Source organism: Scyliorhinus torazame, chromosome 8 (assembly GCF_047496885.1).
Source record: "Scyliorhinus torazame isolate Kashiwa2021f chromosome 8, sScyTor2.1, whole genome shotgun sequence".
Taxonomy (NCBI): domain Eukaryota; kingdom Metazoa; phylum Chordata; class Chondrichthyes; order Carcharhiniformes; family Scyliorhinidae; genus Scyliorhinus; species Scyliorhinus torazame.
In genome coordinates, this window is record NC_092714.1 from 104,735,472 (window position 1) to 104,752,692 (window position 17,221).

A 17,221-nucleotide genomic window follows, 5' to 3' on the forward strand; every position below is an offset into this window, starting at 1 on the left:
CTCATGCATATGATTTGGACTTATTGTTTAATGATCACTGTTATCATAACTTGTACAGAGTATCACTCATCTACCTAGTTTGTTCAATTTTCTTTAACACTGTACAGAAAATATGTAACACAAAAAAGTGGGGATGTGGTGATATACATCACTAAGTACACAAAGGGTTAATGTACATACACTACACCTTGCTAGACACTCGAGGGAACACCAGAGACATGACACACAGACAGTCAACCAATAGGTCAGAAAGATAGGACACGACCAATGGGCAGTCACGATACACACAGAGGTGACACTACCACAGGAGGGCATTACACCAACCCATATAAAAGGACACATCACACATGCTCAGTCTCTTTCCAGTGGAGACACTCAGTGAGTACAGACACAGGGGTGATTGAATATCACACCCACCACGTGGATTGTAGCAGACTGGTTTGTCAGTCTGAGTAGCTATAGCAGGATTAACTGTAGCGTCGAATCCAAGGAGGAGAATTGTTAATAGTTCAATAAACGTGTTGAAGCTATCTCCAAGTCTGAATCTTCCTTTGTCACAGTGCACATCAAGGAAGCAGCTTATGCTACGTCAAGAGCATAACAAGACAGGGGGAGAGTTGGGTATGTTTTTGTAGGGTTTTTGCGTGTGTTGGATCTCTGTTGTTTAAAATGTTAAAATTATAAATACCTCAATAAAATATTTTCTAAAAGAAAAAATCATTTTACTTTACTTTTTATTTTCTCACCTCTGGTTAAATTAAGTTGCATTGAATCTGCAGTCCAAAGCAGGCCATTTGGCCCAAAGGGTTTAAAGCTGGTATTTATGTTCCATGCAAGCTTCCTGCCCGCCCTTCTTCAAATCACCTTATGAGCATAACTTTAAAGGCAGTGCGTTCTACATTTATTTTGTTTACCATTCTTTAGGTAAACAAATCTGTTTTCAATTCCTTATTGGATTTATTTCTGACCACCTTACATTTATAGACCTCTAATAGGCCACCCTTCAGTCTTCTCCTTTTGAGAGAATTTTGTGTTTGGTGTTTTATTTCAAACTTCATTGATATCTGTATAAACGATGACCTCTGTTGCACCTGGGTCACTCTTGGTTGTTGGACATCCATTCATATTTAGCATCCTCTCAAACAATGGTCTTTCTGTGGCCCACTGTTCGGCCACCATAACAATTGCAACTTTATTTTTTTCGCCGAAGATGCTCTACAATCTGTATTTTAACAATTTTGTTTCAGAACACTCACGCAGAATCAGTAATCGGCCATCAAAATTGTTTGTGCTCTTAGAACAACCCCCCCCCGCCCTCATCCCCATTGCCCATCTAACATCCCCTGAGGTTGGCAATTTTTGATGCCCTGTGTGCACCATCATGGAATATTGACTAGAAAGAATTGACTTGCTTTAATATAGCACCTTTCATATTCTCATCCCAAAGTGTTCACAATCAATGAAATATTCTTGAAGTATAGTCACTGTTGATGAACAAACTGAGTTAGCGCAACAGCAGTCATGTGATGAAGGTTGGAACTTCAAAGTCCTATTAGTCTCTCTTTACTATAACACACTGACAAGCATGGAATTTTCTATTTCCAATACGCAAAGGAAGAAAGCAGAGTCTTCCAACATTTTAATTTTCTTAAAGACACGTCCTTATTGATGTGTTTCTGTTTTGAGTTCACACAAAATATAGAGATGATAGACTTGATATTTCTGAAACTTAAGAGGAATTGACCAGCAGAATAGCAGAAATGCTATTGTGCAGCATAATGATTAACAATATAGCCACAAGAAAACACCATAAGGAGAAAATTCTTAAAGTTAATTTGCAGATCTTCCAACAGGGAGTCACGTGCCTAGCAAATAACACCAGCAGAATTATTCTTCCTTTTCATTTAAATTCTTTAAATTAACTGGAGATTTACTATTTGTTTTATTTGGGAATTCAACAATACAAAAGTAAATGTGTTTCTTCACCCTTGACTGAAATCTAGATAATGTTTGAAGAAATGACAATCAATGGCAATTTTCCTTGGGTAACTGATAGGGCATATTATTTGGCATGAGGAATGAGAATCTGGTTCACACTTCATAGACAGCTAATTAAAGCTTGATTGAAAATCAAAAGTTAAATTACAGTGGAGAAAATTCAATAATTTAAGATCAGCATTGGTTGAAATAACTTTTTGCAGCCTTGTTTACAACTATTTCTAGTGTCAAATGTGGTTCAATGAGGACACTCACACCTCCGAATCTGAAGGCTGAGAGTTCAGGGCTGGGATTCTCTGAGCCCGCGCCGGATCGGAGAATCGCCGGTAACGGGGGAAATTCCCACCACGCCGCTCCAACGCCAGGATGCGATTCTCCAGTGACTGGAGAATTGGCGCCAGTCACGCGTGGTCGACCCGGTGCCAACGGCCTCCGCGGCGGTTTTCCGCGATCAACAGGCCGAGTTCCAACCTGGTACCACTCGGCGGGAGCTCGGACCCGCGGCCGCGGTGGCCGTCCTGGTTGGGGGGGGGGGGGGGGCAGGGGGATCAGACTCCGGTGAGGGCTTGCATGATGGCCAGGCCCGCGATCATGGGATGCCGATCAGCGGGCGCACGCGATCTGGATGGAGCCTACCTCCTTCCGTGCGGGCCCACTGTGTCGCTAAGCCATGTTGCGCGCCGCTGGTGCGGAAATGACCACCATGTGCATGCGCCAGCGTGGAAACGGCCGCCAGACGCATGTGCGGACCCGCGCCGACAGTGCAGGGCCGCGTATCGGTGCCGGAGCAGCGCGGAGCACTCCGGCGCCATGCGGGCCACTGAATCGCTGGGGAAAGAGGCCTGCTGGCGCCTGCGTGAAACACTCCGGTGTTTATGCCGGTGTCAACACTTAGCCGGGAGTTTGGAAAATCCCGGCCCAGATATGACCCCGGAGACTTGAGCACAAAACCTAGATTGACACATTGGTGCAGTACTAAAGGAGTAATGCACAGCTTTGTTCTTTTGTATAAGATATTAAATTGAGGACCCACCTGCCCTCTCAGGTGGTGTTAAAAATCCCATGGCATGATTCTGAAGAGGAGGCAGTGACCTGACCAATGTTTAAAGAACCATAGAATTATTGCACACCGGAGGCCATTTAGCCTATCTTGCATGTGCTGTCTCTTGGCAAGTTCAACAGACCTAGCCCCAGTCTCCCACTGTTTCCCTTTAGCCGTGCAAATTTCTCTTCAATTATTCAACTCCCTTTTGAAAGCCACAATTGAATCTGCCTCCACCACACTCTCAGGCAGTTCAGATCCTAGATACTCATTGCATAAAGAAGTTGACCTCATATCATAGTTTCCCCTTTTGCAATTCACCTTAGATTTTTGTTTACAGATTTTCGATCAATCTGCGAACTGGAAACGTTTCTCCCGATTAGCTGTCTTGACACCATCTGGTTTTGAGCAGCTCTCTCAAATCTCCTCTCAATCTTCTCGAAAGAGAGCAATGTACAAACCGGACGGTCTGCACCTGGGCAGGACTGGAACCGATGTCCTAGTGTTTGCCAGAGCTGTTGGGGAGAGTTTAAACTAATGTGGCAGGGGGATGCAGGAAGTTGGAAGGTAGTAAAACAGGGACAGAAATAAAAGGCAGTAAGGGGGAAAGTGTAAGGCAGAGAAGCCATAGTCAAAAATCAAAAAGGGCGACAGTACAAGGTACAGTGACTGAGGGGAGCTCAGTGAATAGGACCAGGAATACTAAAAGAAATAAAACGGGAAGTGAAAACATTAATGGTAAGCGACGCGGCAGGTTGTTACATGAAGATATGGGTTCAACGACAAGGAAAATTAGGAGAAAGGTTAAGAGGAAATATAACTTAGGAGAGGTTACTGATCGAGGTGTTAAGATTCAGAACAGAGGTAAAAAAGCCAACATAAGTGTACTTTACCTGAATGCTCGTAGTATTCGGAATAAGGTAAATGAGTTGATGGCGCAAATCATCATGAATGACTATGATTTAGTGGCCATTACTGAAACATGGTTAAAGGATGGTCACGACTGGGAGTTAAATATCCGAGGGTATCAAACTTTTCGGAAGGACAGAGTGGATGGTAAGGGAGGTGGTGTAGCTCTGTTATTTAAGGATGACATCCGGGCAACAGTAAGGGATGACATCGGTGCTATGGAGGATAAGGTTGAATCCATTTGGGTGGAAATCAGGAATAGTAAGGCGAAAAAGTCACTGATAGGAGTAATCTGTAGGCCACCAAATAGTAACATTACGGTGGGGCAGGCAATAAACAAAGAAATAACAGATGCATGTAGAAATGGTACAGCAGTTATCATGGGGGATTTTAATCTACATGTTCATTGGTTTAACCAGGTCAGTCAAGGCAGCCTTGAGGAGGAGTTTATAGAATGTATCCACGATAGTTTCCTAGAACAGTGTGTAATGGAACCTACGAGGGAACAAGTGCTCCTAGATCTGGTCCTGTGTAATGAGACAGGATTGATTCAGGATCTCATAGTTAGGGATCCTCTTGGAAGGAGTGATCACAATATGGTAGAATTTAAAATACAGATGGAGGGTGAGAAGGTAAAATCAAGCACTAGTGTTTTGTGCTTAAACAAAGGAGATTACAATGGGATGAGAGAAGAACCAGCTAAGGTAGACTGGGACCAAAGACTTTATAGTGAAACAGTTGAGGAACAGTGGAGAACCGTCCAAGTGAATTTTCACAGTGCTCAGCAAAGGTTTATACCAACAAAGAGGAAGGACGGTAAAAAGAGGGAAAATCGACCGTGGTTATCTAAGGAAATAAGGGAGAGTATCAAATTGAAGGAAAAAACATACAAAGTAGCAAAGATCAGTGGGAGACTAGAGGACTGGGAAATCTTTAGGGGGCAACAGAAAGCTACTAAAAAAGCTATAAAGAAGAGTAAGATAGATTTTGAGAGTAAACTTGCTCAGAATATAAAAACAGATAGTAAAAGTTTCTACAAATACATTAAACAAAAAAGAGTGGCGAAGGTAAATATTGGTCCTTTAGAGGATGAGAAGGGAGATTTAATAATGGGAGATGAGGAAATGGCTGAGGAACTGAACAGGTTTTTTGGGTCGGTCTTCACAGTGGAAGACACAAATAACATGCCAGTGACTGATGGAAATGAGGCTATGACAGGTGAGGACCTTGAGAGGATTGTTATCACCAAGGGGGTAGTGATGGGCAAGCTAATGGGGCTAAAGATAGACAAGTCTCCTGGACTTGATGGAATGCATCCCAGAGTGCTATAAGAGATGGCTAGGGAAATTGCAAATGCACTAGTGATAATTTACCAAAATTCACTAGACTCTGGGTGATCCCGGCGGATTGGAAATTAGCAAACATGACACCACTGTTTAAAAAAGGAGGTAGGCAGAAAGCGGGTAATTATAGGCCAGTGAGCTTAACTTCGGTAGTAGGGAAGATGCTGAAATCTATCATCAAGGAAGAAATAGCGAGGCATCTAGATGGAAATTGTTCGATTGGGCAGACACAGCATGGGTTCATAAAGGGCAGGTCGTGCCTAACTAATTTAGTGGAATTTTTTGAGGACATTAACAGTGCGGTAGATAACGGGGAGCCAATGGATGTGGTATATCTGGATTTCCAGAAAGCCTTTGACAAGGTGCCACACAAAAGGTTATTGCATAAGATAAAGGTGCATGGCATTAAGGGGAAAGTAGTAGCATGGATAGAGGATTGGTTAATTAATAGAAAGCAAAGAGTGGGGAATAATGGGTGTTTCTCTGGTTGGCAATCAGTAGCTAGTGGTGTCCCTCAGGGATCAGTATTGGGCCCACAACTGTTCACAATTTACATAGATGATTTGGAGTTGGGGACCAAGGGCAATGTGTCCAAGTTTGCAGACGACACTAAGATAAGTGGTAAAGCAAAAAGTGCAGAGGATACTGGAAGTCTTCAGAGGGATTTGGATAGGCTAAGTGAATGGGCTAGGGTCTGGCAGATGGAATACAATGTTGACAAATGTGAGGTTTTCCATTTTGGTAGGAATAACAGCAAAAGGGATTATTATTTAAATGATAAAATATTAAAACATGCTGCTGTGCAGAGAGACCTGGGTGTGCAAGTGCATGAGTCGCAAAAAGTTGGTTTACAGGTGAAACAGGTGATTAAGAAGGCAAATGGAATTTTGTCCTTCATTCCTAGAGGGATGGAGTTTAAGACTAGGGAGGTTCTGCTGCAATTGTATAAGGTGTTAGTGAGGCCACACCTGGAGTATTGTGTTCAGTTTTGGTCTCCTTACTTGAGAAAGGACGTACTGGCACTGGAGGGTGTGCAGAGAAGATTCACTCGGTTAATCCCAGAGCTGAAGGGGTTGGATTACGAGGAGAGGTTGAGTAGACTGGGACTGTACTCGTTGGAATTTAGAAGGATGAGGGGGGATCTTATAGAAACATCTAAGATTATGAAGGGAATAGATAGGATAGATGCGGGCAGGTTGTTTCCACTGGCGGGTGAAAGCAGAACTAGGGGGCATAGCCTCAAAATAAGGGGAAGTAGATTTAGGACTGAGTTTAGGAGGAACTTCTTCACCCAAAGGGTTGTGAATCTATGGAATTCCTTGCCCAGTGAAGCAGTAGAGGCTCCTTCATTAAATGTTTTTAAGATAAAGACAGATAGTTTTTTGAAGAATAAAGGGATTAAGGGTTATGGTGTTCGGGCCGGAAAGTGGAGCTGAGTCCACAAAAGATCAGCCATGATCTCATTGAATGGTGGAGCAGGCTCGACGGGCCAGATGGCCTACTCCTGCTCCTAGTGCTTATGTTCTTATGTTCTCCAATCTATCTACATTACCGAAGTTCCTCATCCCTGCGACCATTCTCATGGGTCTTTTCTGCATTCTTTCTAATGCCTTCACATTCTTCAATGCATCAGTTGGGGCTGAACCACTGTTTTCTGCAGGTGTCAAAACACCCTTGCTTTTGTACTCTTATGCCTCAACTTAAAAATCCCAGGATCCTATATGCTTTAATAGCCACTTTCTTTTATCCCTAAACCAAGACAACATGGCTTACTCATGGAATTTACAGTGCAGTATATTGCTGTTTGTGCGAATTTGCTATGCACAACAGTAAACAACAGTAAATTACAACAGTAAGCGTAATTCAAAATAAGTTAATTGCCTTTTAAGGAACTTTGGGACATCCTTTGGTTGTGAAACACACTGGCCAGCATTTTCTACTCCCGTTTTTCACTAGTGGGGTTGGTAACAAGAGCAGAAAATCTTGCGAGAAGTCCAAATAGCGTTTCGCACCAACATAAATGCGCCATGTAATTGTCTCCTCGCTCTGTCAGTGGCATGACATATTTCCCAATATTGAATGTTACATAGATTTTTTTTAAAATTTAGAATACCCAATTCATTTTTTTCAATTAAGGGGCAATTTAGCGTGGCCAATCTACCTGCCCTGCACATTTTTGGGTTGTGGATGCGAAACCCACACAAACACGGGGAGAATATGCAAGACTCCACACGGACTGTGACCCAAGGTTTGGGTTTGAACCTGGGACCTCTACGCCGTGAGACAGCAGTGCCAACCACTGCACCACCGTGCTGCCTGAATGTTACATAATTATCATGTATAGTTATAGTTATCAGGCCTCTACGCCTGAATCATCACCCCACCCCCTCATAAGAAAGTCCATTCACGTTGGCATGAGTGGAGACCAGCGTGAAATCCAACTGATCTCCCAAGATGTGTACCAGGCAAGCAGACCTCCCAGTGGAGGTCAGGTGAGTGCATGACTTAGCAGGGAAAGAGTCATACGTGGGTCATTACATTGCCTGGATGTGCCAAGAGGGAAGGGGGCGGGGGGGGGGGGGGGGGAGGGGTGTAAGAGGGTTCCTGGTGAACTATTGTGCACTCAGGTGACCTTTAAAAATGACGCCCCGATCTTCAGCATTCCATTGTGGGACCCACCCCTTGAGGTTTTTGAGCTTAAGTCTTGAACGATAAGACGGAAAAGTTGCCTTTGCTGTTGGCGGCTTCAACGCTACTTTTCCAACCCGCTTTTGCCAAATTATGAGAAAATCTAACCCACTATAGAAATGCATAATTATTTATTTTGTTTTAAATTTAGATTTTGAGCATGAACACAACAGCAAGTAAGAAGTTGGGTATTAGAAACAAAGACAAGACAGATCATTTAAGATAATAGTGAAGGAATAGAGACTAAAGAGGGAAATGGAGAAGATTTCAATTCGAGTGGAGTGAAACTGACGGACTTTCCATGAGGAATCCACATTTAAAAAAACACATGGATTGAACTTCCCACCCCAACCACATTTGTACAGCAGTGTTCACACTGTGACACATGGAGGTTACTGTTATATTATTCTTTGGTAATATATTGTTACTCCTTGCTTCTTAATCCAGAATGGTCTGATGGTGTGATTCTGAAGAAACCACCAATCTTTAACTTAAAGCAAAACTGATTTATTGAATAACGAATTGATCAATATTGAGTTTGCACACTCCACAGAAAGATAACTAGTAATCAAGTAATCTATATTAAAGGATTAACTAATTTAAACAACACATGCTAAACGATGCTGCAATCTATCTCTCTAACACTCTGCTGTCTAGTCACTCCTGGTTGGAAGAGACCCAAGATCTTTTGAGTTCTCAAATTGATAATAGGATCGAGTGTTGCCTTCTTGTGGCTGCGTTACACTTGTTATGGGCCATTTGGAGAACACCAAAGTATATCATGGAGTTCACCTGACCCACAACGTTTAATAGATTTTGGTTATGGGGAGCACAAGGGTCCACTCTCCAGGTGTTATGCAATAGAGACCTTGCGTATTTATAAAACAAAACAATGTTTATTCTATGAATTCAGTTAACACTTTATAAACACACAGTAGACAGTTTATCAACTACCAACACTGATAATCTCCACAGATACAATACTCGATAGACAACCCTTAATAACTTTCCTAGCGACATCCATATGTCAAAACGCCTTTTTTTCACAAAACAGTAGGTTTGAATTCCTTCCAGAAAACAGATATTGCTTTGGAAGTTATCAAGTGATCTGGAGACCCCTTTTTAACCTGCAGAGAGAGACACACACAAGACTCCTCTGTCTTTATCCAGATTCCAAAGGTCTAAACCGAAAGTAAAATACAGAGCCAAAAACAGCTCCTAGCTCAAAACGAAAATAAAAGACACGATCACATTCCAGCTCCACCCACACAATGACATCACTGCAGCCATTTGATGAAACACATGTTTCTTAAAGGGACTCTCCCATGACACCTCCCCCCCCCAACAAAAAAAATAAACCATCAACTTCAAGATGGTTTCATTTTTCGCCTTTTCACTTTCCTTTAAGAAATATTGACAGTAAATATATGTTTTTTTTTTAACAAAACAAAACACGCAAACATTTATAATAACATAGTCCATTTTAGTTCTTCTACCTGCAAATGGAATCCCTCTTGATTGACAATCTCTTTGGAAAAGAAGGTCTCTGCACGATCCATCCATTTCTCGATGCCTCGGCATTTCTCTTTAAGGTCAGATACTTCAGTTCAATCCGATCACAGAGCCCCTTGTAATTCTCCAACACAGGAACACAGCCTTTAGGCCTCTGTTCGCACTCCGCCATCCACTGAAATTTGCGACATTTCTTCAGCAAGTCCATCAGGAAGAAACCACGCTGCAAAAATTTGGCACAAGTTTTCGATATAATCCACTCATGCCAAGAAATCTCATTATTTCCCTCTGTGTCGAGAGTATTGGAAACTCCTCAATAACTTTCGTTTTCACATCCCATGGGATCATTCGATCCTGTCCGATTGTATGGCCAAGGAAAGTGACTTGGGCTTTTCCAAATTCAGTTTTGGCTTGGTTTACCACCAAACCCGCCTCCTGAAGTCAATCGAATAACTCCATCAGATGCTTTAAATGTTCTTTCCATGTCTTACTGCAAATTACCAGATCGTCGATGTATACCACACAATTGGGTAATCCTGAAACGACTTTGTTCGTTAACCGTTGAAATGTGGCTGGGGCGTTTTTCGTGCCAAATGGCCTAACTTTGAATTTTACATACCATCTGGAGTCACAAAAGCATTAACCTTTCTATAGACTTTCCTTTACCACTTTACCCAACCCCACTGTCTTATCCTATTTTACCACATCAGCCTTCCCAGTGCTTTTCTTCAACCACCAACACTGACTTTACATGGCCTAGTTTATTACAGTGAAAACATTTGAAACTTTTCATGTCTCTTCCACCCTCCTGGATTTCCTTTTTAATCTGAGGTACACTCTCCTTATTATCTCCCATCAGATCTCCTTTACCTCCACCAGTTGAGTATTTCTCTTTTCCCCAGTTTCGATCCCTCACAGACTGAACCAAACTTTGATTTATGAACTAATTCATAATCATCTGCCATTTCTGCTGCTAACCTCGCAGTTTTAACTTTCTGCTCTTCCACACGAGTTCTCATTACATCAGGAATTTAATTTTTAAACTCCTCCAAAAGTATAATTTCTCTGAGAGCTTCATACATTTGGTCGATTTTCAAAGCCCTTATCCACCTATCAAAATTAATCTGTTTGATCCTTTCAAACTCCATGTTTATTTGACCAGGTTCTTTCCTTAAATTTCTAAACCTTTGTCCGTAGGCTTCGGGCACTAGTTCATATGTACCCAAGATGGATTTTTTCACCTCCTCGGATAGTGATGCAAACACTTCACTAGCTCTACCTACCATCCTTGTTTGAATCAGTAATACCCACATGCCCTGTGGCCATTTCATTTGCTTAGCTACCTTCTCAAATGAAATGAAAATGACTTCTACCTCCTTTTCAACAAACCGTGGCAATGCGTGGACATATTTAAATAGATCCCCACTAAGCCCTCGACTATGACGCTCAAGCTGATTATCCTCATCACTCTCCTCAGACCGTACGCTTTTGTTTCCATCCACCAATTTTAACTGACTGTCATGTTTCATGGCCATTTTCTGAAGTTCAAACTCTCTCTCTTTTCCCTTTTCCTCTCTCTCCTTTTCTTTTTCCTCGCTCTCTCTTTTTCTTTTTCCCTGATCTGTACCTCCCTTTCTCTTTCTTTTTCTTCAGCCAGGGCTATTCTTTATTTTTTTCTTTCTTCTCTTTCCTTTTCTCTTTCCCTGATCTGTATCTCCCTTTCTCTCTCTTTTTCTCTCATTTCATATTCAAGCTGCTATAATTCTTGTTCATGTTCAAGTTGCTTGATTTGTAACTGAATTTTTGCCATTTCCAATGAGTCCGACTGTATCTCAGGCACCTTCAAATGCTCAGCTACCACCGTAAGTACCTCATCTTTTCGTATTCTGTCAGGTAATGTTAGCTGCAATGTGTTTGCCAAATCTAAAAGCCTGTTTTTAGTCTCTGTCCGTAAGGTACTGCGTGTGACCTTCTCCACCCCAAAAAACTTCAGAGCCTCTGAAAAAGCCATTGTCCACAACACACTCCCTATTTAAACTGGAATACCACACCTGAAAAGCAAACACAAATATGCTCACCCCTCACTGTCTTTAAGTTCACTAAGCCAACCCAATCACGAAAGGTAGACTTTTATCCCGAACGAGCCGCCAATTTGTTATGTGCTAGTGTTTAGAGAACACCAAAGTATATCATGGAGTTCACCTGATCCACAACGTTTAATAGATTTTGGTTATGGGGAGCACAAGGATCCACTCTCCAGGTGTTATGCAACAGAGACCTTAAGTATTTTAAAAACAAAACAATGTTGATTCTACGAATTCAGTTCACACTTGATAAACACACATTAAACAGTTTATCAACAACCAACACTGATAATCCCCACAGATACAATACTCGATAGATAACCATTAATAACTTTCCTAACAACATCCATAAGTCAAAACACCTTTTTTTTCCACAAAACAGTAGGTTTGAATTCCTTCCAGAAAACAGGTATTACTTTGAAGTTGTCAAGTGATCTGGAGACACCATTTTAACCTGCAGAGAGAGACACACACAAGACTCCTCTGTCTTTATCCAGATTCCAAAAGTCTAAACCACAAGTAAAACACAGAGCCAAAAACAGCTCCTAGCTCAAAACAAAAGTAAAAGACAGAATCACATTCCAGCTCCACCCACACAATGACATCACTGCAGCCATTTGATAAAACACACTTTTCTTAAAGGGACTCTCGCATGACACACTGAGATGTCATCATTAACCCTTTACTTGTCTGTGTATATACATATCACTACAGATATCATGTCATTCTCCAGGGTTTGGAACTTCCTTAATGTTTGTCCAACCTGTTGGGTTGGAAGCACATGGTTCAGAGCTGTGTGGTATTTATTGTGCAGATCTTTTAAAATGTATTTTAAACATCCGCATGTGTTTCTGTTCTCAAGAGAAAGCTGCCTTTGGATTGAAATTGGTAGAAGTCTTCAGGGAATGAGAAATTAATTGTGAAAGGCACGATGGACTGTTTCCTTTTGTGAGACATACTGAGAACTGATGTTCTGCAAAGCGGGAATGCTTTTTGGATATGATTGGCATCCTTCTCAACAGGTAACAGGTGTCTGAGCAAGTCAATGCAATGGCTCTATTCAAGCAAGCTCTGTGCCCCAAAGAAAAATAAATTCAACAACAGAGCACCAGACTTTTGCCACAGTAATCAAGTGCTTTATTTGTTTATTCACAGTGGGCAGCATTCCTGTAATGCACACATACACTTGCTCTTTAAATCAGCTGCATACTCATTTAGGATGCTTTGTCTTTTGATATATCTTGGCTCTCTAGCATTAGCACAAGGTCACCTATGTTCATGCTTGATGTTCATCTCATTATCCCTGGAACTTTTTCATTATTGGTCATTAGGGCCATTAAAGTCCCTAGTATCTTGTTTTCAGAAGCTTAATGGTCAATAAGAAAGCTCTGATCAGCCTCAGGAAACAGATATCAGTTTATTTTTATTTTCTCATTGAAAGCCAAAAAACACATAATAGAAAAAGGGATCTAAACACTGGAGCTCACCACACAGCCCCACATCAAAATGTTTTTAAAAAAGGAGCAGTAATAGGCCATCGGGCCCACAGAGTCTGCTCCACTATTCAATAAGATCATGGCTGATCCGATTGTTGCCTTAACTGCACTTTCTTGCATGTCCCACACAGTCCTTGATTCATAGTTGTTTATAGAAATTGACTCTTGGCATCATCAATGCAAACCACCTCTAAGAAGTCTGAAACACATTTGTCTAACGACACCCTCTGCTCCCCCATTCTTCCACTTTTACTGAATTCTATGGGCTTCCATTATTTTAACAAGTCTTCTGGGTAGTTACTTTGCTTGATGCTTTCTGAAAATCCATGTAACATCTACCACACTAGCTTGCTCAACATTCTCTGTTGTCCCATTAAATAATTCAATCAAGCAGCCAGACATGATTTGCCTTTAGCAATCCGTGCCAACACTCCTTGAATAACCCATACCGTTTCAAATTTCAAACACCTACCTTTTCAATTTTCAGTATGATTTGTATTATGAACACATCATGATCATGATGCATAAACAACTTGGAACGCCTTCCAGAATACAAGACAACATGAATTAAGAGCCAGTAGGTCATTTGGCCCTTTAAGCATGCTCCCCATTCAACAAAGGTCATTACTAATCTCCTAACTCAACTTCAGCTTCCTGCAGTATCCCCATATTCCTTAATTGTAGAGTTCTATTTTATTACTATCTCCAAATACAATTTCTATTGGTACATGTAACATGGCAATAGTAACACAGGGAAGGCTCCCAAAGTCAAGTCATGCAATTTGTTATACATATTGCGTCATGTGAATGGATAAGCAGTGGTATTGGTATCTGTTCTTCATGTTCTCCCTGTGTCTGCATGGGTTTCCTCCCACAAGTCCCGAAAGATGTGCTGTTAGGTAATTTGGACATTCTGAATTCTCCCTCTGTGTACCTGAACAGGCGCTGGAATGTGGCGACTAGGGGCTTTTCACAGTAACTTCATTGCAGTGTTAATGTAAGCCTACTTATGAGAATAAATATTATCATAAGCAATTCAGGGGAATGTTATTGACATAATGGTCCATCCATCAAAAATTATACAACAACAAGAAAGACATTGGGCTCAGTTTCCTGATAATCGATTGTTTTCTCAGCATTTTCAGAAACCTCTCACCAAAATGTCACGGGAGGGCTGTGAGAAACCCTTTGGAAATTCTACTGTATTGCATCAACAAATCCACTCCTGGAAATAATTTGAATGTACAGCATAATCATTTCAGCTAAGGTGAAAAATAAAAAAACAAGTAGAGTTTTTGATGACATAATTTACAATATGTGTAAGTGTTTAGGATTTGTCAGTTCACTTTCAATTAGATTGCTTGCTGTATGCATCACTCTTGATGAACACATTAAATGTATGCTGTGAAGACAGTGTTTGCTTTCAGATTACTGTTTACTAATATCGCCTGCGTGATAAATGTGAACTTGTGTGTTGCACAGATCCCTAAGAAGATTATCTGAATCAACTTGCATATAATTACCATTCACCATCTGTTCCACCAGGGCTTGGGCTGATCTGCTGGCATCTTGCAATTTTCTATACTTTTCAGGTTTCTCCTTCTCAATAGCCTACAAACAAGATAATAAAATGAACATCCTCATACAAATTTTTGAGGGAAGTAAAAAAAATTACAAATAAGCACAAGAGTTTATCCCTTGACTCAGTTAAGTGTAGAGATGAATTGTTTTGTCATTAATTCAACTTGCAATTTCAGATTATATAAGATAACAGGTGCAGGATTCTCTGGTCCCCCAGCCTTGTGATTCTCGGTGGTGTGTCATTTGCTGGTGGCGCGATTCTCTTTTCCCACCACTTATCAATGGGATTTCAAATCGAAGGCACTTCATGACATCGGGAAACTGTGGGCGAGGTACACCAATGGCAGGAAAAGAGAATCCCAATGGTTGGCGAATTCCAGCCCAAAACTGGTATGCATATGCTTGTAAGCATCACGAGATTACGCTTTATGGATTATCAATATCTCGTTCCACTTGTCAAATGTGGGTTATCATGACTTCTGGTGGCGGCCATGCGAGAGTAGGTTGCGAATACGGCAGCTCCTGCCACAAACGGACTTACGGGCCCTTTTTAGGAGCTTTACCGGCTCTCCCTCGGTGAAATTCGACGGGGCAAGCAACACTGGAAAGGTTCCCCGCATCGGTTTATGGAGGGGACCAGAAGTGCTGAGAAGGAGGTGGAACGGGCGTGGGAGCACAAAATAGCGGCCGGCTCGGATCAGGCAGCGTGGGCCCAGTGGTCGCAGGAACAGCAGGACTTCCTCAGAAGCTGCTTTGCAGAATTAAAAACGGAGATGCTGGCCCCGATGAAGGCCTCAATGGAGAAGATGGTTGAGACCTAGAAGATACAGGAAAAGGCGATTAAGGAGATCGAGAAAATGGTCTCTGATAACGAGGGTGAGATACTTGGTCTGGCCGTGAGGGTGGAGGCGCATGATTCCTTGCATAAGAGATGGCAGGAGAAATTGGAAGACCTTGAAAACAGGTCCAGGAGACAAAACCTGCGGATTTTGGGCCTCCCTGAGGGTGCGGAGGGGTCGGATGCGACTGCATTTTGTGACCACGTTTCTGGAGACTCTGATGGGGATAGGGGCATTCCCTCGGCCTCTGGAACTGGACAGGGCACACAGAGTCCTTGCAAGGAAGCCCAAGACTAATGAACCGCCGAGGGCTATGGTGGTACGGTTTCACCGTTTCTCAGACAAGGAACGTGTCTTGCGGTGGACCAAAATGAATCGGAGCAGCAAGTGGGAGAACAGTGTAATTCGCATATACCAGGACCTGGGAGCAGAACTGGCCAAGAGGCGCGCTGGATTCAATCGTGCTAAGACGGCCCTCCACAACAAAGGGGTGAAGTTCGGGCTGCTGCATCCGGCGAGGCTTTGGGTCACGTATCAAGACCGGCAATACTACTTCGATACACCGGACGAGGCGTGGACATTTATTAAACAGGAAATGTTGAACTCGAGCTAAAGGACAGCTACACTTTGATGAAACGCTCTGGTGGGGATGTGTAACATGATGCTGTCCTACACAAGATTGGGTGGGCTGGAGAGGTGGCTGGAGGGAGCTACGTTATGTTGTTTCCCTTTTTGTTCCTGTTTCTCTGGCCATGCTCTCTGCTTTTGCGGAGCTCAGCCAGAGAGGGGGGAGAGAGGCCCTATTCTTAGGACTGCTCTTCAGGCATCTGGAGCCGTTTCTTTTACGGGGCTGGGTTAACGACCGGGGTTTGTTTCACGGGGGGGGGGGGGGGTCTTCAGGGCTGTAAGGCAGTTAAATTGGGCTTTCCTTGGGAAGAGAGGGGCCCGAATAACGAGACAACAGGATGATCGGATACAGAGGCGGGAACGTCCGGGGTCAGCAGACTCATGGAAGCGTAATGGGGGGAAAATTAGTGTTAAGCTGGTACTTGACTTGGGGGATTGGGTTCGTGGGGCTGCTGGGTGGGGGGGAGGGGGAGGTGCTGCTTTGCTGACAGAAGAGGAGCCAACTTTGGGGAACAGATGGAGAGTCGGGGGACGAGCGCCTCCAGTGGGAGGGCTCGAGTAAGTGGGGGTCGCGGGCTCGTGGCTGGCCGAAAAAGGGGGACGGCTAGTCGGCAGGGGAGGGGGGGGGGGTTAACCCCCCGTCCAGGCTGATGGTGTGGAATGTGAGGAGTCTGAATGGGCCGGTCAAGAGGGCTCGCGTGTTCTCGCACCTAAAGGGGTTAAAGGCAGACGTAGCCATGCTACAGGAGACTCATTTAAAACTCGCAGATCAAACAAGATTGAGAAAGGGGTGGGTGGGCCAGGTGTTCCATTCGGGGCTGGATTCAAAGATCAGAGGTGTAGCAATTCTGGTCAGTAAACGGGTGGCCTTCGAGGCAGGGAGTATTGTGGCTGATAAAGGGGGCAGATACATAATGGTGAGTGGAAAGCTGCAGGGGACCCAGGCGGTGTTAGTGAACGTCTACGCCCCGAACTGGGATGACGTGGAATTCATGAGACGCATGCTGGGTAAAATCCCGGACTTAGACTCACATAATTTGATCATGGGGGGTGACTTTAACACAGTCACTGACCCTGTATTGGACCGGTCAAAGTCCAGGTC

At 43.0% G+C, this 17,221-nt stretch overlaps 1 protein-coding gene across 15 annotated transcripts in view; it reads right to left on the reverse strand.

Annotated features, from left to right (window-relative positions):
- Positions 1-17,221, reverse strand: part of dmd (dystrophin) — a 3,042,490-nt gene that overhangs the window by 1,819,796 nt on the left and 1,205,473 nt on the right. For all 15 annotated transcript variants that reach the window (XM_072513983.1, XM_072513987.1, XM_072513978.1 and 12 more), the window contains one exon: positions 14,596-14,683. In XM_072513983.1, coding sequence (XP_072370084.1) covers positions 14,596-14,683 — 88 coding nt within the window. The remainder of the gene's footprint in view (positions 1-14,595; positions 14,684-17,221) is intronic.